Source organism: Penicillium hordei (genome assembly GCF_028827395.1).
Source record: "Penicillium hordei strain IBT 12815 chromosome Unknown utg000001l_segment0_segment0, whole genome shotgun sequence".
NCBI classification, from domain to species: domain Eukaryota; kingdom Fungi; phylum Ascomycota; class Eurotiomycetes; order Eurotiales; family Aspergillaceae; genus Penicillium; species Penicillium hordei.
This window is the reverse complement of record NW_026623142.1, coordinates 1,142,031-1,160,789: the sequence shown is the minus strand read 5'-3', so window position 1 is coordinate 1,160,789 and position 18,759 is coordinate 1,142,031. Positions and strand designations below refer to the sequence as shown.

General features: G+C 47.6%; 6 protein-coding genes across 6 annotated transcripts; 3 read left to right on the top strand and 3 right to left on the bottom strand.

The window, feature by feature from the left end:
- Window positions 1-314: 314 nt before the first annotated feature.
- Window positions 315-2,066, top strand: N7537_000434 (cytochrome P450; the record flags this gene model as incomplete). The annotated part of the gene is made up of 6 exons (XM_056891492.1): window positions 315-365; window positions 445-586; window positions 647-1,032; window positions 1,088-1,701; window positions 1,758-1,834; window positions 1,891-2,066. The coding sequence occupies 6 exons, from the start codon at window positions 315-317 to the stop codon at window positions 2,064-2,066; spliced, it is 1,446 nt and encodes a 481-aa protein (XP_056756487.1).
- Window positions 2,067-3,530: 1,464 nt separating this feature from the next.
- N7537_000433 (uncharacterized protein) lies at window positions 3,531-4,466 on the top strand (the record flags this gene model as incomplete). Its single annotated transcript, XM_056891491.1, has 2 exons — window positions 3,531-3,888; window positions 3,970-4,466. 2 exons carry the CDS (start codon window positions 3,531-3,533, stop codon window positions 4,464-4,466), a joined length of 855 nt encoding a protein of 284 aa, XP_056756486.1.
- Window positions 4,467-4,654: 188 nt separating this feature from the next.
- Window positions 4,655-6,365, bottom strand: N7537_000432 (SMP-30/gluconolactonase/LRE family protein; the record flags this gene model as incomplete). The annotated part of the gene is made up of 8 exons (XM_056891490.1): window positions 4,655-4,895; window positions 4,947-5,026; window positions 5,094-5,190; window positions 5,250-5,459; window positions 5,512-5,619; window positions 5,673-5,866; window positions 5,939-6,093; window positions 6,150-6,365. The coding sequence occupies 8 exons, from the start codon at window positions 6,363-6,365 to the stop codon at window positions 4,678-4,680; spliced, it is 1,278 nt and encodes a 425-aa protein (XP_056756485.1). The 3' UTR covers window positions 4,655-4,677.
- Window positions 6,366-10,476: 4,111 nt separating this feature from the next.
- N7537_000431 (putative allergen) lies at window positions 10,477-11,235 on the top strand (the record flags this gene model as incomplete). The annotated part of the gene is made up of 1 exon (XM_056891489.1): window positions 10,477-11,235. The coding sequence occupies one exon, from the start codon at window positions 10,477-10,479 to the stop codon at window positions 11,233-11,235; it is 759 nt and encodes a 252-aa protein (XP_056756484.1).
- A 493-nt stretch (window positions 11,236-11,728) lies between these two features.
- On the bottom strand, window positions 11,729-13,165 carry N7537_000430 (uncharacterized protein; the record flags this gene model as incomplete). Its single annotated transcript, XM_056891488.1, has 2 exons — window positions 11,729-12,987; window positions 13,057-13,165. The coding sequence occupies 2 exons, from the start codon at window positions 13,163-13,165 to the stop codon at window positions 11,729-11,731; spliced, it is 1,368 nt and encodes a 455-aa protein (XP_056756483.1).
- A 1,087-nt stretch (window positions 13,166-14,252) lies between these two features.
- Window positions 14,253-18,689, bottom strand: N7537_000429 (uncharacterized protein; the record flags this gene model as incomplete). The annotated part of the gene is made up of 7 exons (XM_056891487.1): window positions 14,253-14,804; window positions 14,853-15,103; window positions 15,159-15,405; window positions 15,457-15,900; window positions 15,949-18,228; window positions 18,324-18,512; window positions 18,609-18,689. 7 exons carry the CDS (start codon window positions 18,687-18,689, stop codon window positions 14,253-14,255), a joined length of 4,044 nt encoding a protein of 1,347 aa, XP_056756482.1.
- Between the last annotated feature and the right edge of the window lie 70 nt (window positions 18,690-18,759).

Sequence of the window (18,759 nt, the reverse complement as noted above, 5' to 3'; positions counted from 1 at the left end):
CGAGGACATCAATCACATACCTAACAGTTACAAGGTAAGTACAATATCGGAAGTCGGCAAGATAAAGCCATTCTTTTTGGAACAATAGTCCCTCAGCACCCACCCCGAAAGAGTTGTTTGCTTTGCTCTAACATGTCTCTACCTATCGAATCATTTGGTTCGCTCCCCATCTGTTACCGTACTACGTAGGACTGAAGACGACGGAGTTTTGGAACACCGACCTCACTGTGTTACTAAGGAATCTAGAATATATATCAACTCCCCGGTAATAGTTTCTTGATTCCATCTCAGAAACTACTACCCCGAAGCACATAATGGAATCACCCGAAATATTATCCGGTTCTTTTCTCATTAGTTCCTGGCTGGTATGCATTCTTGGTGTTGTCCTTCTGGTAGGTGCAACAAAATCCCCTCATATGGGACTGTTACTCATGTGATATGTAGAACACCATCTATCGCAGACTCACAAATCCGCTGTCTCATATACCTGGGCCCGAGATATCGAAATGGACAGAAGCCATTTATACATACAACTGGTTAAATGGAAAGATACCTATGTATGTTCATCAGCTTCATGAAAAATACGGTATGTGTTGCAGGTAGTTAGTGTTATTAAATAAAAACCCCTCCCCTAATCTTGAATTAGGCCCCATTGTACGAATCAACCCAGATCAGGTCGATATCTGCGACACAAGCGCCATGAAGGAGATCCACAAAACTAATAGCCGCTTTTCTAAAACTGTCTTCTATCGCAAGATATCCATAGGCGATGTGCCCACCACATTTTCAACCACCGACAGAGACTTCCATACTCACCACCGGCGTCTTTTGGCATCACCTATCTCTGACTCTTCGTTGACTCGCCTTGAGCCAATAATATCCAGTCGTGTCCGTATAGCTGTCGACAAAATTACAATGGACCTCACGGATCGTGGCGTTACCGATGTGTTTAAATGGTGGCTATTTATGGCCACAGACATCATTGGTGAACTCACATTTGGAGATTCATTTCGAATGCTTGAGATTGGAAAGGTGTGTGGAGGACCTGAGCTTGACAAAATCCTATCTATGCTAATACATACTACAGAAAAATCAATACAGCCTTGATATGGAAAGACTGATACCCCTACAGCCCTTTCGAACAACGTTCCCGGTTCTGGTGAAGATTGCAAGATACATCCCCGTACCGATTATTAAGAACGCAGCGAAATCAGAGGACAGACTCAAGACGTATGCCATCCAGTCTGTCGATCGTTACAAAAAACTTATCTCTCAAAACCCATCCAATCCAAAGCCAACCCTGTTCACAAAACTTTTCGATGAAAAGAATGGCATGTCGTATTCGGAAATTATACAAGAGGCTCAGGGATACATTGTTGCAGGAAGCGATACCACAGCTGTCACATTGACATATCTTACATATGCCGTGTGTCGAGACAGCCAAGTGAGAGAGAAGCTTGTTGCCGAGTTGGCTGGTATTCCTGAGCCTGTCAAGGACAAAAGCCTCCGAGACCTACCATACCTCAATCAGATTATCAACGAGACGTTGCGATTGTATACGGCCGTTCCGTTTGGTCTGCCTCGACTAGTGCCACCCGAAGGTGCTCAGTTCAACGGGTATCATGTGCCAGGAGGAATCACGGTCTCAACCCAGGCTTATAGTCTCCATCGTGACCATGCTATCTTCCCAGACCCGGATAAGTGAGTCACCTTACCTTTGATGATGTCGACATTGGGAAGTTAAATAACATGAATAGCTTCAATCCCGAGAGGTGGGAAAATCCAACGAAAGCAATGAAAGATGCTTTTTTTCCATTTGGTGGTGGATCAAGGAGTAAGTCCTTTGTTATTATCCACGGGTTGAGTCATCAATATGGCTAATCCTTATAGTTTGTTTGGGTATGCACCTAGCTCGAATGGAGCTTCGTCTAGCTACAGCGCTTTTCTTCCGAGCCTTGCCCAATGCTCGACCTTCCACAAAAGAAGGGATGTCAGCCAGCGAGATGGAGATGCAATGCTTTTTTTTAATGGCGCCGCAAGGCCATCGTTGTATTATCGAGACATGATATCTGTTCAGCGTGGCCTTGGAATCTTTGCAAATGTCAATCCCCGCAATCACAGCAGTGTGCTTCTTTTTTTCATTTTTTTTTTTTCATGGAGCCGATCTGCAGAGAAACTTGTTGTTCAAGTGTGAAATTGGTACTAGTATGGCTTCCAAGTTTGGTAAATCTATTCATAGCAACATTTCGTTCCCTAGAGAATGCTTCCTTCTAGGATCTATCTCTTAATATGATTTATGACTGCCAATTACCATATTAATTGTGAAGTTTGTATTCCATAGGCCAAATGGGAGGTATGGCTCGCAATGTTGCCTCGGACATAATTTCCGTGTAGAGCCTAGAACGGAATATAACTAATTACTCAGGTTTCTCACCACAACTTTGCTATTGGATGTCCACTGACTATACTTTCGTTAAATTCTTCCGGAGATTATAAATTACAGGACATGCACCAGGACGCACTAAACTACGTACAAAGTTACTCCACACTAAATTTCAGTTTCAGCCCTCAGCCACCTCATTGGCTCATCGGAGTCCCGCAAATTTGAACCGTATCTGGGAAACTCAGAATATCTCGACACAATACGGCAATGTCGCTCGATATGCGTTGGTCCCCATCTTATCTCCGCTATAGTGGCTCCCAGACATCGCCTTTTAGATATGTACTGAAAATTTATGCAGAATTGCTATTGTATATTCGTGATTCCCCCCTCTTGTTAGAGTATGATAAGGCACTGGGAAGAGACGCTATTGCAACATCGTCCTGCGAATATATTGAGATAGGTCACTGAATGATGAATGAAACGTCGTAGAGGAAAGAAGAGACCGATAGCTGGAAAATCTTTTGAGCCGCACCGACTTCGGAAAAAGCACTCTATTCCCTGTTGAGGGGAGTTGCTTTCGTAGCCAACTGATGTAGATTATGATTGTGACCGCCTACTATCTACCGAAGGTGTGTGGAGTCAAGTTACCACAAAGTTTCCACTTCTTTTCTCTGCTTTCCCTGTCATTTCCCCCATGTCAGACCACACTCCACTGCCTTCGATGTTGTAAACAACTTACTTATCTGCTTCGCCTGGTCATTTGTAGATTAACATAAGGATTTAAATTTACATGCCACCGTGAATATATGTAGCCAATAGCACCATTGGGGGTTTTTTTTAACTCTTACGCTTTATCATCAAAGTGTCTAATAATAAATTGAAAACGGCCCCCAACTCACTCCAAACCTTTTGTATGCACTAGTAATAGGACACGGCCCTCGCTTCCTTCAGCGTCTAACAGAAGTCAGATTGGTACAAAGTTTCATACCTTAGAACAGCTTAATATAAGCACCAAACGCCCCGGTTCAGCCCCTGTTGTTTCCAAACTTTCAAAGACCTTACTTTGACCCTCTTCTTACTAGTTTCTCTATATCTTCAATTGATCCACTGTCACTCTTCCTTCTCAAAGTTATACGCGACAGATCCGATGTCGGATATGTTAAGTAGCCCATATGGGCTCTCCGTCCGCAGAAACGGCTCCTGTCTCGCCACCGAAACAGATTGCGGCCAAACCTGGTCACCCTTCCATGCCTGTTGCCCTGGGGGCACGAAATGCCCAGCCGGCCAATCAAATGTGAAATGCTGCCCATCAGACGCAGACTGCTCCGAGTTACTTGATGACAAACATTGCGCAAACAGCACTGCAAATGTCTATAAGGCCAATGATTACTTCTGCTGCGCTTCTGGCACACAGGCTTTTCAGAAAAAGAATGGCTTTGTCGGCTGCACCGATGATACATCCACCTTGGACAGTAGTTTGACTCTCTTGAAAATCCAGTATCATGGTATGTAATGATTTGCCGGCCTGAGCCTTTATTACAGAGTCATAGACTGGGTGAACTGAAACCCTAACCACCCGTCTACAGGCATCACCTCAACAACCTTGCCGTCATCGACAATATCTAGTGCAATTTCCAGCGCCACAACCACTACCACTACTTCAGATGCCACCGATCCCACAATCGCGTCGGATAATTCGTCTTCGTCGTCGTCCAATACCGGAGCCATTGCTGGAGGTGTTGTTGGTGGAGTAGCTGGTTTGGCCATCCTGGCTGGTCTACTATGGTTCCTACTCCGTCGCCGAAACCAGGCAAAGAAGAACATAGGAACACCTGTAGACCCAAACCCTCTAATGTCCAATGCTCCCGAATCGAGGTTCCCCGAACCAAGTACCCCTGCATCGAGTGTTCCTGTTTCGAGTATTCCCGTTTCAAGCGTCACCGGATCGAGCGCTCCCGGATCGAACATTGTTGAGTACTTCAATAAGGCCCCCGAAAGCGTTGTGTCCCAACCACCGCAAGAGCTTGCTGGTCGAGACGAAAATATGGTCCATGAGTTACCGTCACAGCCGACACATCGGTGATAGAGTGCATGGTGTTTAGGCGGAGGAAATACCCGAGAGAATGCTCTCATACTCTCTCACCTCTTTTATGTTATGAATATGTAATATAATAGACTATTTCGAATTCAGCGCATGTCAAGATAAGATCGCACTTCTGCGATATCACCCAACATCGCTTTTATATCAAAACTCGGATCCGAGATATAGAAAACCAAAAGCCGTCCGCTGGTTCTTACATCTCACTGTCAACATAGCTTCCGGCCGCGGCTAACGTGGCATAGTAAAGGTTTGTTTCAGCGCAGATAACCATTCTGCCCTCTCCAGCGAAGTTGAAATTCGCCGTACCAGATCCAAGATAGATCTTCCCGATGAGCTTGCCAGATGGATTCCAGACATGCACACCATCGCCACAGCCAGCATATACGTTACCCCATGAGTCGCAGTGGATGCCTTTTCAAGAAATTAGCCTCAAGAACACTAAGTGCAGCTTGCTTGACTTACCGTCAGGAGCACCAGAGTGAACAAAGGCAAAAGTCTTGCGATTGTCGAGTGTGCCATCGTCTTTCACGTCAAATCGGTAGCTGTGACCCACAGTCTGTAATTAGTTTCAAATCCAGACAAGAGAACCTTAGAAACCATAGCACATACACAGAAGCAGGGCGGGTGAAGTTGAGACCGAAGAAGCCGCTATCGATTCCGGTATCGGAGACATAAGCGTACTTGCCATCCGGGGAGAAAGTGAAGCCTGTTACGACGTCAGTTGCATTTTTCTTTTTTAGCCTGTACGCATTCTTGATCCCCTACCGTTGGGGTGGTCAAACCCATCCGCCACAACTGTAACGGCACCTGTATCGGGGTTGAATCGGTAGACTTGATCCTGCAGACCGGGCGCAGGGCGGAAGTCCTGCGCATAGCCGTAGATAGTGTCTGTGAAGTAGATGTCTTTGCTTTTCGGGTGAATGGCGACATCGTTCAGGGAGTTGAATTGGCGGCCGAAGTAGTTGTTAAGGATGACTATAAATCACTTTGTTAACCCCCGAAAGGCAAAGAGGTGGTTTGCACTAACCGGTAGCATTGAATGGACTCTTCGGGTTCATAACCCACAAAGCAGGCGGTTTATTGTCACCTTGACCCTCACCGGCGAATACAATTTGTCCACGGTAATTGGTACCACCTGAAGCACAGTCAGTCGTCTTTAACCTCCAAAGAAAAGAGCTGATTGCCCACCGTTGGGATTGAGAACCGTTGGCGATGAAGGAACGGTGGTCACATTAACAAGGCCCGCAGCATCCGACTTGTGCGAAACAGCAGCAGCGTCCGCAAGAGAAATCTTTTCAATGATAGCTGACTTCTTAAGACCGGTGCTGGCATTCTTAGCGCCTGCATTTTGGACAAAAAACACCTCGTCAGTTTCCTTGACCCTAGAAGCTAAAGTCAGATTTCATTTACACTTGGCTTGTACTTGATCTGCGTATTGCGTGTTGGATACTTACCATACAACCGCCTCATGGAATATAGGGTCCTTTGGGGAGTGTGCAATCCGGGTTAGAGTTGGGGCGTCTCCGATGATCTTCAGAAATTCCTCATCGTACACATGGAAAGGCTGCTGGGCTAGACTATCTCCTGTCGACCCTGGGGGTATAAATAGCTATGTATTTATCAGTAAGGGGTGTTACCGGAGACCGGAAATAAGGAATCGCATACACTCTTCGCATTGAATTCGGAAGGAGGCTGAGTCGTCGCCAGAACATTGAAGGCTTTTTGGTCAATCACCTGCGCTTGAGCAGGAATCTTGCTCGAGCTGACTGGTGCTAGGAATGATCCTAGGAGCAGCAGCGTAGCCAGCGAGGAAAGTTGAGAAGTCATCTTTGAGACGGTGCCGGGTATGTAGAACAATCCAAGGAAGGGGAAACTAGGCATTTATCTCAGGGGCTGGGGGAGTGGGGCATAGACCACCCATGCCTTTTTATTCAGAAACAATATCCAGTAATTCTCCGGATCTTCAGTCAAAGCTATGGCGTGTGTCGATTCTCGGAGTTGGCCCGATAATTGATCGGCCCGTTCGCCGCTTATTGACGTCAGTGCCGGAGCATGCTTGTCGGCTTTCTGCAACACTCCAAGGTTAAATTGTAGTTAAATTGTAGTTAAATTGTAGGTTAAGTTGTAGGTTAATGTGGAATTATATAGTGTTCTGATAATTAACTGCTGAATTGTGAATAAGATGTTGGTGGTCGGACGGATGCCAGAATAAATAACTCCGACATGTGCAAAGGGGCAGAGCGGCTAAAGGTCAAATGCCTGATCTTGTAGGGATGATGCCTCGATATGCCTGAATTATGCCGTATTTTACATAGACTGGCAGAAATCAAAATAGTTACCTGAATTATAACAGATCACCCGTGGGCCTAGGTAGTTCATGAGAATGAAGCTATTCCTACCATAAATCACCGTAAGCGCCTATTTCTAGGAGTTGAAGCTATTGCGACCGACCAATCTGTCGAAATTAATATAAGGAGGTATTTTGCGTGGTTCGGGATGGTTTTCGATGTTAGAGATTCGAAGAAACTGATGATTTGTGGGGTGGGAATAGCTTCAATTTTGAGGAATATAGAGATTTCAAAGTCTCTTACACAAAGTGTGCTTTTTTTTATCACCTTTGTATACATCTAAAAGACTAGCCGAAAATATATCTAAACACATCACCTGAAAAGACATCACATGGCCGTATAACCAGCCAACTATTCTTATACATGGTATGTATAACTAGGAATAGCTTCAATTTACAGTATATACGGTATAGAGCGGTGTCGAAAACAGTCTATAATTCAGGCATATCAAAGCATCTGATCTTTGGCCGCTCTGCCCCTTCGCAGGCATGTTTACCCATCCAGGACCAATGCTCCTTCTTCCTTGCCATTATCTATGTTTGTATTCCCCAAGGTTTTCCCTGGTGCTTTAGATCGGGCCGCATGTCAGTTACTACCCGAACTTTGCCAAGTAGCTCAACACCCGAAGTTACCCCCTTCGGATGTGAATGGGGTTACTTGGCAAGGGCCAGGCAGCCAGTCAGTCAAGGGGCCCCCCACCTTTTGACGCCATATATCCATATGTTCCATATGTAAATAAGACCTGCTATCTGGAACTGTGCCTGCATGAGTGTGGAATTTACATAAATTCCACCCAAGGACTTAGCGGACTTAGCGGATTAGGGATAGGCAAAAGCTTTTCTCTCACGATACAATAATGCATCTTGTTCCGTCTGGTCATTTCTTTTATTTCGTGAGAATCGGACATGTTGACTTGAATGCACTTGACTTTCCAGAAAATCCAGGGTCCCTCGCCTATTACTCATGGAGTGTATCACTGTGTTACGTGAAATATAATCCCCATCTTATATAAGTTGTACTTGGTGTTTCCTCGAGATGTAACTACACAACGTACACATCCCTGTAACCCGCTGTATCTTTAGCCGAGTGGTTAGATGATCTTATGTAATCACACAGGTGCACCTGGGCAGCGGCCTGCGTTCCCGTCTGATTACAACATTCATCCTTGACATTGGGCGATCACGTGGAAGTAAACCTGCGGTCGAGATGATGACGCACGATGGTGGTGTTTGCACGTGATATCATCGTATAATTAATGCCTGATAAAACAGGCACCAAAGCACCAAACTTCACTCTTCTTACTCAGTGTGACTATTATTCTATCTTTGCATGGATTTTTTCAATGGATATAGTGAACTGATTTCCTAGCATATGGTAAACGCCTTGTGGTTATTGCGATAGGCGAGAGACGCCGGGAACAAGACAAAGGCGCAATAGTCAAACCTCACCAGCGTAATTGCAATAGATACTGTATCCCTGGTTATACATAGAAAATTTCTCTGTATGATTTATGCCCTCTACTGCCTTTGTATGTAGTACACATTAGAGTCTCCTTGGCACTACTATTCATTATTCTCCTAGAAGGTTATAATACCGACAAAGAAAATCCCGAAAAAGGCATCTAGAAAATTTTTATTAAAAAAAAAAAACTCCGAAAATATCGAAAAAATGGCGTCTGAGTTATCTCACGTAGAATGTCCCTTATACCACTCTGAGCCAGATAAGTCAAATTGGTAAAGTCCTGCTTCGAAAATTAAGGACAAAGGCCGCATACGCGGCCGACTACTCTACTCTAGTTTTGAAAGTAGGGAAAGCGTCTACTAATCTAAGTTTTCAAGGAGCATTACAGAGCCTAGCCAACTTCTTCCTAGACCCTTCTGGACCATTTACATGCCTAGACTTGTCTTTTGTCTCAAAAACCCACAATTTTGGCCAAGTCTCACAATGATGATCAGGGTTTTTGTTCTGTGTAGCGTCTAAACTTAATTTTCGACCGTTTAAGCCAAGAAAGGCTCAATCTTTGTTCTAAATACCAGAAACAATGAACCACACACCATGCCATGGCCTGTTTCCGCACTGGGGCGATTGCAATATCCATCCTGATATCTCTTCCAAGGTTCACTCGTCAAACACTGAGGTATTTGTTGCCCCGAATTCGCATCTCCTTGGGTTAGGGCTGGGAGGTGGCGCTTCAGTGGAACACTGGAATAACAGAAAGAACCAAACGATCCACCTAGGGAAATCTAACCCGCTGGAGGTTGGTGGGGTTCTAAGATATTTAGCGTATGACTTGCATGTGAAGCAGGAGCCAAGCCTGAAGTGCGGCTTTTCCCAAAAGAAATTGAACAGTTTTTGAAGAAACTTCGAGGAACAAAGTAGCAAACCATGGATTGTGAAAGGGGTTAATGGTGATTGGTTACAATACAATCCATGCCCTGCCAAGACTGTAAAGTCTACTGTGATTGGACAAATTAGCCATAATTTTAGCCAATCATATTACTTTTCTCCTGGACCACCACGTCAGCGTCCACGGATCACACAAACGCTGCGAAATTCATCAACAATCAACTTCGGAGAGCTCCCGGAAGTGATAGGATGCTCCTAGTATGAAGTAGTGAAGCGTTCAAGGCCAAATTGTTATTGTGCAGCTCGATCATGCATCTTGAGAATGCAGCGGCCACAGTCATAATCATCCTGGATCTGAGTTCCTGATAGTTCCGTTGCCTTTAGCCCCAGACTAAAACGATCTGATCCCTGCTGGGTCCACACTAGGGCATTCTTTGAAGTTGGACCCAGAGAATGCGATTTGTAACCTTTCAGTTCTCAGATCGGTAGTCATCCTTGTCGAATGGTCCACTTTGAGGTTCCCTTCCTAGTTTGTGCACTCCTGACTGTTCTCATATCTGGTTTGTTTCCAAGGTTTCTCTGCATTCTGGAAGAGTGATATATCTCTCTTAATTGAGAATGCGGAGAATAGGTAACCTTGGGAAGGGCCTTCCCCTACGTGGTCTTATTCCGAGCTTACTCCGTCTCCATCCATGGATCTATAGACCAAGTATCCATGGATATAGAGAATGACTAACCCATACTTTGATGGGTCTGCCAATGAGAAATGCCCTGGATTATCTAAAATTCTAGATTTACTGGTGGGTTGTATCTATACAGTGGACCCAATAATATTACGTGCATCTACTATTTGACCCATCGACCGGATCCAACTCCATTTCACCTCCAACGGTGACTACCTAGGTACATATCGAAACCATGGCCTCGACCTCTGTGGAACCCATGGCATACGATTCCTTTCAACGGTTTGACGTATGCCCAGGTGTGTACCCCCCCAATAGTTCTCTTTGATGGAGCCAGGTACCCGGAACTTTCGGTTCATCTTTTGCTCTCGGCTTACGAGGCAAGCGTGGCGGAAGAAGCAGATTCTGTCGATTTCGAGGGTATATATAGCTGTCCTTATTCCATCTGTCTGTTCTCTTTCTTCAATCAACCACACTCCTTTTGGTACCACCGTTCATTCATTCATTTACAACACTGTCTTTTGAATTCAACCAGGACTCAATAAACACTCATTCATATCTTCATTGATAGTTTACCTTCTTTTGTGACTCCACATCCCAAAACAATCTATCAATATGCAATTCGCCAAGTCTCTCATGCTGCTCGCAGCCCTCACCACCGGTACCCTGGCCAGACCCGCCTTCGAGCGCCGCCAGGCCACCTCAGGCACCAGCGACAGTAGCTGGACCGCCACGCCCTCCGATGGCTCATACTCCACCGCTGGATTCGGCAGCTCCACCAGCTCATCAGGCTCAGGCGAAACATACTCCGGCAACGTCGGCAACCCCTACGGTAGCAACATCATCTCCGTTGACGCCTCGTCCGCCAGCAACTACAAGTACGTTGCGCAGTTCACAGGCTCGAACACCGAGGACTGGACCGTTGCCATCTTCAACAAGTACGGCCCTGATGGCAAGATGACAGGCTGGTTCGGCAACGCCTGTAACACTTTCACTCTTGCCGCCGGCGAGACCAAGTACATTGCCTTCGACGAGGACACCAATGGTGGCTGGGCCGCCGCCTCCGGCTCCACCATCCCCACCGATACTATGGGTGGCTACGCTTCCACCTGGGGTGAGTTCGACTTCGGCTCCACTACCAACAATGGCTGGTCTGGATTTGATGTGTCGGTTATTTCTGCTCAGAATGCTGGCATGTCCATCTCTGGTATGAAGATCTGTGATGCCCTTGGCTCTGTTTGCTCTTCTGTCACCGAGAATGCCGGTACTGTCGATAACGCTTACACCTCCGCTGAGACTGATGTCGGTGGTATTGGTGCTAACTTGGCCTCTGGTCCCGTTCGTCTGGCTGTTACCATTGATTACAGCGGTTAAAATTTTATTTCGTTTGAGATTTGATTTTATATGATTTTAAAGATAGCCTCTTGGATCATTCTGTTTCGGAGGCTGGTCTATATCCAGCTGGAATGGTTTCTGCTTCTGTGTCAATATAGAAACTTCTAGGCTGGTCCTTTTTTTGTTATACAATATAACACATTATTTCAAATGCTTCTTGTCCATGTAGAACTATGGACGTATTTTTCCTTGGTGGCCTTTGGGGGTTTCAGATGTCCGCGTGGCGTTAAACATACGCAATCGCGCAATCGCCCACTACGTAGCCACCACGTAATGAGCCCATCTTCAGGAACTACCTAGATAATACTCATGTTTCAGATTTAATGATAGAAATAAGAATAAAAATAAAGATAGGATTAAGCTTCTTCCATTTTTAGATTCATTCATTATAACGTTGGAGTATATCAACAAATTCATTGACTTCATGTCCGCTGACCCAATCTCATCAACCCCCCAAAAATCAATCTTAAAATTACTTTCGCGGACTAACAAGACCGTAGAACTCAAGCGGCTTGATACTGAATGCACCGTTCGACTCAAGCTTATACGTGGGGTCCGCGAGTTCAAATGTGTTCTCCTTAATAATGCTGGCGAGAGTAAAGAACGACCACCGCCAAGCCCAGAGCTTGCCAATGCATTCACGCTTGCCATTACCGAAACCCTTCTTCGCGGCGGCAGGGAGTTGATCCCACTTCTCTCCGAAAACACGCTCAGGCTTGAAGGCCTCGGGGTCCTCGAAGACAGCTGGGTCGCGGTTGACCTGACTCAAGACCGCAATCATAGGTTGATTGTGGGCAATTTGATACTTGCCACCGGCAAGAAGAATAGGGCTCTTATCGTCGGAGGGAATGGGCTCAATGTTGAAGCCTGGCGCGGTGGCACAAAGACGGATCGATTCGCGCAGAATGGCTTCGACGTAATTAAGGCTCTGAAGGTGCTCCAGGTCGATATTACCGTCGCCGACCACCCGGTCAATCTCCTCCTGCGCCTTGGTGATCTCGCTCGGGTTCTCCATCAGGTAGTACAGGGCGTAGGAGACGAGATTGGGTGCTGTAGCAGCACCAATGAAGATCGAGATGATCTCATCGATAACCTGCGACTCGGTGAGCTTCTCGCCGCTCTCCGGGTCGGCACCATTCATCATCGCATCCAGGATGTCCTTGCGGGCAGTCTCTGGCTGCTCTTTCCGGGTCTTGATTACCTGCGCAGCGAACCCGCGCATGGTCTTTGTGTCTTTCTCGAATCGGCGTTGGTACAGCCAGTTCAGGAGCTTGGGGCGGGTGGGTCGCTTCATCGCCTCCATGGTGGCGCCGTCCATGGCAGCGAGCATAGGTGGTTCGGCGCCTTCGAGCACATGCACGCGCTGGTTAAAGAAACATTGCATGCATGATGCAAGCAGGAGACGGTCCAGGTCTTTGGTGAGCAGGGTCCGAGTCTTGGTTCCTGCGCTCCACTTTTTAGTCAGGTCTGGGATGACCTCTGCCATGTCGCCGAAGAGGTTATCGGTCGCAGATTGCGTGAGATGAGGCATCATGATCCGGTGGGCGATGCCCCAGCTCTTCTCATAGTCGTATGCTGTGAATAGACTGTCGTGCACGGCATGTCGGATCTCGACTACTGGTCCCGTAACGCACTTGCGGAATCGGGTCTGGTCGCAAATTTCTTCCAACAGAGCGACACTGCCGATGAATACAATCTCATGGCCGAGAGCATTGATCTTGAAAATGGAGCCTAATGAAATCAGGGACTACTCGCTAGTGCTGGGTGTTGTCCAGGTCTGTGGACGGGTTGCTGTCATACCAAATTGTTTTGCCAACTTGTTGAGCGAGTTCCAGGTCTCATTAGGGTTAACGTCGAAAACATTACCCAGGAGGGGAACTCCGGGCGGTCCTGGGATTTCGGTAGGCATTGTCACTGGAAAAGGTGATGAGGGGTATCACTAGTATACACAAACAAAATATCGAAAGTCGGAGAGAGAAGAGAGAGAAGAGCTTCAAGCTCTCAGCGGGCGGGGAGAGTCTTAAAGCATCGGTTCTTGATTTTAGTTTGTATGAAAGTCTGCATTGTTTCCCGATCGGCAGATCGAGGTGACCTAGGCTATTGGCGCGCGAGAGATCTGACGCTCGGCCTAAGTCTCCATCGTTCACAAGAAGTTTGTGGACGAGCTGAAGGATCGGCGCGATTGCGATGTAATAGCGTAGATTGGCGCCGCCGATCGCACTAGGATAGGTAATCCGTCAGGCTATCTGGATCCCATTTGCAGCCATCTGGGGCCACTGGAGTAGCTAAAGCGCGCTACGGGCTGTAGTGCAACCAGTGAGCTCAATGGGGTTCAGCACAATTGTCAGCCGGAATCTTCTGCGGATTTTTTTACTCTGCATCGCTAACTCGATTCGTCTCCACGCATCTTGACCGCTTCTGTGTAGCTTTCTCCTTGCAATGGCTAGGCATCGTTGATCATGGTGTGAGGGGGTGGGATGAGCATCATACAGAATCTTGGAGAGGTCGAATCATAATCAAAAGGTAATATGTCTGTCGGGCCAATTGGTTGATGGTGACTGACATCATACCAGCCTCCTTATTCTCCTTATTCTCCAGAGATAATCTGCGACATCATATTCCGCAGGGATCAAGGCCCGTGCTGTGTGAACATCATTCATCCACTTGCCGGAGTTGATCCTTGGTCAGCTCCCCTTTAGCTTCTCAGGCTCAACAGCCATTGGAATGAGGAAGTATGTTGTATAACACTGTACGTTGTACAGAGTACAATTCAGGGAAGTTCCTAGACGGACCTTCCCACAGTCTCGTAAATCACGTGAACCATGATTTAGAGTGATGGATCACATGGATTCTCCCATTGACCGCTATTATTTAACTGTTTGGACATGAGAGACGCTACGTTATATATGCCCCAGATTCCAGGTTTTCACTTGATAGTAACTGGATGTATGTATATCCAGGAAATAGTACAGTGGCTACATAAATAAGTCCCCAACCTAGAACCCAAAGCTGTCTAGCAACGAATTGGCATCCGGCTCATGAAACATCGTAGGAGGTGGCTTCGGCTTCGGTTTCTGTTCTTCTTTCATCGGTTGCTCGCCGGGTGGGATTCTAGAAACGGCGGGCTCCGGCAAGACATCTGCCCGGCGCACCGGCATGTCAGCAACAACGAGGCTGCTCCGCCGACGAAGCATTCTTCGGTAATCGACTCCGTTCTCATCCATCTCCAGGGAGGTATTAGGCTTCAATGCATCCTGAGTAGGGAGTCCACCCAGGAACTCCCAGTGGCGTACCAAGTCGAGAGCGAGGAAGTCGCAGCCCATACGGTCGTAGAGTCGGGCATTGCGGATAACGAATTCCCATTCTTCTCTGGGTCGCACTTTGGAGGCGCCTTTGAGGGTTTGGAGTGTCTTTTCGCGGAGTTGCTGGTATAAGACTACCAAGGCAGGGTCGTTGGAAAGATATGATTTCGACTGAAGGGTTACTCGCCCGGGGCTTCCCGGGGTGGCTGGGGTCGTCGTCGGTGATAGGAGGGTCTCAACCGGCGACTAGATCTGATTAGTTGGGGCCCTGGCAGCCAGAGAAGAAGTACTCACAATCAGTGCCCGCACTGCCATATCCCGTCGTCCAAGCATCCAGAAAGCCCAAGAGGCCATCCAGCGGTTGCCCTTGGAAGCGGCCCCAGGCAATACTTTTTCTTCCAGTATCTCCCGAAGAACCGGTCCGTTATCCCCTTCTGAGGCTCGAGTGATTGCGATCGCGAGCTGGAGATCACCCATCTGGTTTATGATGACGTTTGTAGCGTCACGCAGATGATCAGCGAGAAGGAAGAAAGATGCAGCATATTCTGTTTAGTGTTAGCTGGCAGTGCTCATTTGTAGACAATATGAGGTTCGAATTACCAAACCGTCGCTTTCCAAGCAATGCATAAGCATTCTTGAGCGCAGATGTCCTCCATCGCGGTTCCTTGAAGTCATTTGCCAACAAACGTTGGGTTGCTGCTTGTTCACGGTTCCAGTGTGCAATACGCCAGAGACCCTGAAGGACGTTCTTCTTTCCGAGGGCGAGGTAATACAAAGTACAGTCGATGGGATTTTTCTCTTCCGTCTTGGTGTATTCACACCGGGCGAGGATTTCGAGTTGTGCTTTCTAATTAACCGGTTAGTTCATGGCTAAGAAAATGATATGACAGACACGCACCACAGCTATGGAATCCGATAGCCACATGAAGAGACCGCTTTCACGAGCAGCCCTCCACGTCAATTTTCCATTGAATTGCCGGGAGACAAGATCTGTGAGAATATCTTGGCTGCTGCTATGGTAAGCCCAAACAATCTCCCGCCATGAGACAGTGTCTTTGTTGGCCACCCCTTGAGTGCGCCGTAGCATATGCTGTCGGAAGAATAAGAGATAGCGTGCTGCGTTGTCGTCCATCGAGCGCCGGTGCTTCTCAACCATGGAAACACATTCAATGGTATCTGCCAAGCGGAATTGTTCGTGGCTAGACAGTTGTGGCAAGGCGATCCGTGCTAGACTCTCATTGAGCGCGGCCGCGGTGTTTTCATCTACGACAGATAACAATTCCTCGTCAGTGGAATCGACGTAGGAAGAGCGTATTTCCTTGGAGATCGCTTGTTGGGAACCCTGACTTTTGTTAGCATTGGGAAGAGAAATGAAATGTTGCGCACTTACATCTTCCTCGTAGAAACATTCTACTGGCATCTCTAGGAAACAATCTAGCTCATCGCCCTCGGTGTAGAACTTCAGCTTGTGGTGTAGGTTCAAGAGAATCAAATGTACCAAGCTAGTCTTCCCAGCCAGAATGCACTGTGCCAAGTACTGTGGATGGAACACAGGCAACGGGCCATTCAGGCGACTGACAACGTCGAAGAGATCGACAGATGACAGCCCTCGAGATGGCATCCGAAGCTCAGACACTAGGCGGTCTCCAACATCAATATCCTTGTCATAAACGAACAGTTGGTTGCCAGCACCAATGACCAAGTGGCCGTTATTCAGCCAGCAAGAGTCTCCTATAGGGTGAGGCGTGAGATCTCGAATCCAGATCTCCCGAACCTGTGTCCACGAGGGTCGAGAATCTAGATAATCATAGCGCAGCTGAGATAAGAGAACAACTTTGTGTGGGAATCCCACCGCTAAGATGGACTGTTTGTCTGGTGTTGACGTCCAGTCCAAATCCCGGATAATGTCATGTGGAGCGAAATGTTCCTCAAACTCCAGCTGAGCATTGTTGGTGTCCCAGATTGTGAGGTGAGTCCGGTCCTCATCAACCAGAGCTGCCTTGCGAATAGAGCTACCACTAGCCATAGATGGGTTGGTGATGCCTGTATCAACGGTTGATTGAAGAAGCCAATCGACCTTCACATTCGTTGGATCGACTGTGGCTGTCCATGTCCGCACAACTCCACTGTAGCTGTAGGAGAGAGCAATGTCGGTAGAAAAAGAATCAAAGAACCCCGATATTTTTGTTTTGGAGCCTGCTGGGTCCACGGGAAGGATATATGCAATATCCTCCTTCAGCCCCATGTCGAAAGTGCAAAATTCTCGGAATTGATAGCCATGGCCATCTAGAAAGTCCCCTTTGTGGCCTTCCTGGCTTGGGCCTCGTATTTCCCACGCAATTCCATGCATGTCTGCCCATATCGTCGCTACATAGGAAACGCCTGGAGTCGATTGGGTGCTGGGGATTGGTAGTACACATAGTGGCTTGCCGGGCAGTGTGAATGGCAAGGAAGCCAATTTTTTGGCATGATTTGAGCTGAAATCCCATAGGGAGACCCCATTGTGGTGAAGATTGACGAGAAGATTCCTGTTCTCAAGGACGCATGTCCGATGGATATGCTCATCTGAAAGGAGGACGCTCTTGTGTGCTAATATCAATCCTCCATCCCGACGCCGCTGTGTCCATACAGTAGCTTTGTTTTCATTGGTACGTGACACCAATGTATCTCCAATCGCATTTCGGACAATCTTTTTCACAGGGGCAGTATGGCCGGACCAAGAAGCCATTTGGGTGATTCTTTTCGTGCGGGGTGCAGGATCAAACAGAACATCCACATGAGAATCATACCACTCGATCCGACCGTCAAAGTGATGGACCAGAACGCTGAGCTTGTCGTCTGATGTTGTACTCTGGAATGCGCGAATTTGAGCGTAGTCTTCTTGTGGTGACTGATCGAATGCAAATCCGAAGTCCAATCCTTCGACATGGAGAATATTGAAGACGCTCAATTTGGTCTTTGCTTTAGAACCGATATCTTCCAAGGCCCAAGCAGACATATGGCCCTGGCCATCAATGACAACACATATCTCTGGAGCCTTGCTCGCAACCTCGATTATATGTTCTAGGGCATGATTCTCTTTGTTTCCTGTAGTCCTCTGAACAGCACGCTCAGTTGCAACACAGAAGTCACGGCCATCCAAAATAAACCCGTACCGCCGTTGCGGCCCTTCGTCCTCGTCCGACGCATGCCTAGGTTGTACTGATTCGCCCATGTCAATCTCTGCCCAGAACTGTAGTGCAGAGAGCGCATGAAGGTCCGTCACTGCCCATACTCGAATCTTGTTATCCGCGCAAAATGTATACAGAACATTATCCATAGATTGCTCGGGGTGCCGAGGTAACCGCCAGTGCATCCCGGTGACGACATTCGGATGGGGCAGATACGAGTTCTCGAACCGAACCTCGTCTGCGCCGAAGGCAAGTCGCCTCCATACCTTGACTAGGCGGTCATAGTGCCCCACTGTAACAATCAAGGACGAATCTGGGGAAAATTGCGCGAATTTCACGGGTGTCGCAAGCTTTCTTTTCCATACAAGGCGCGGTTCGTCGTTCATAAACCAAAGGGCGAGGCGGTAGTTGCCCACGAGGAGCTCGTTGGAGGAACCCCACGATAATGTATAGATCGGTTCGTCGCCATCGGGGGCGCGGAATGTATAAAGAAGTGACCACTAAAGGAAGCCATGTGTCAACATAAATTGTGATTGCATTTTTGAGACTGTGTTGCTGGTCGACCAAGCTTCGAGTGGTGGGGTTGTATGCGCACCTTGAGCGTCTCGCCTTGGATGCCGTACGGCTGGTACACGAATACATCAGGGCCACCGCAAACTGCAATCCTGCCAGATGTTTCGTCAAACGCTACGGCCTCGAGGGCATCTGTGTCATCGACGTAAATCGTTTGGAGGAGCGTTTGCGGACCGCCGAGGATAACCAGCGCGTGGCCGGAGATGTATGCCTATTGGGGAACGCGCGGGGACAAGGGTCAGCAATAGGGGATTTAGATAAGCTGCAGAGCTGAAGCAAAACTTAGGCAAGGATTGTGAGTACTTACAACAACACGAAGACCATCCCACAGCGCCGTGCTGAACGACTGGAGCTTCGCTGGGGGTCTCCCCGGCAGTACCGCTCGCATAGAGGCGGTTTGTTCGGGAGTTGGACGCTCGTTGCGCTCGAAAACACGTTACAACATTGCCAGCTCCAAG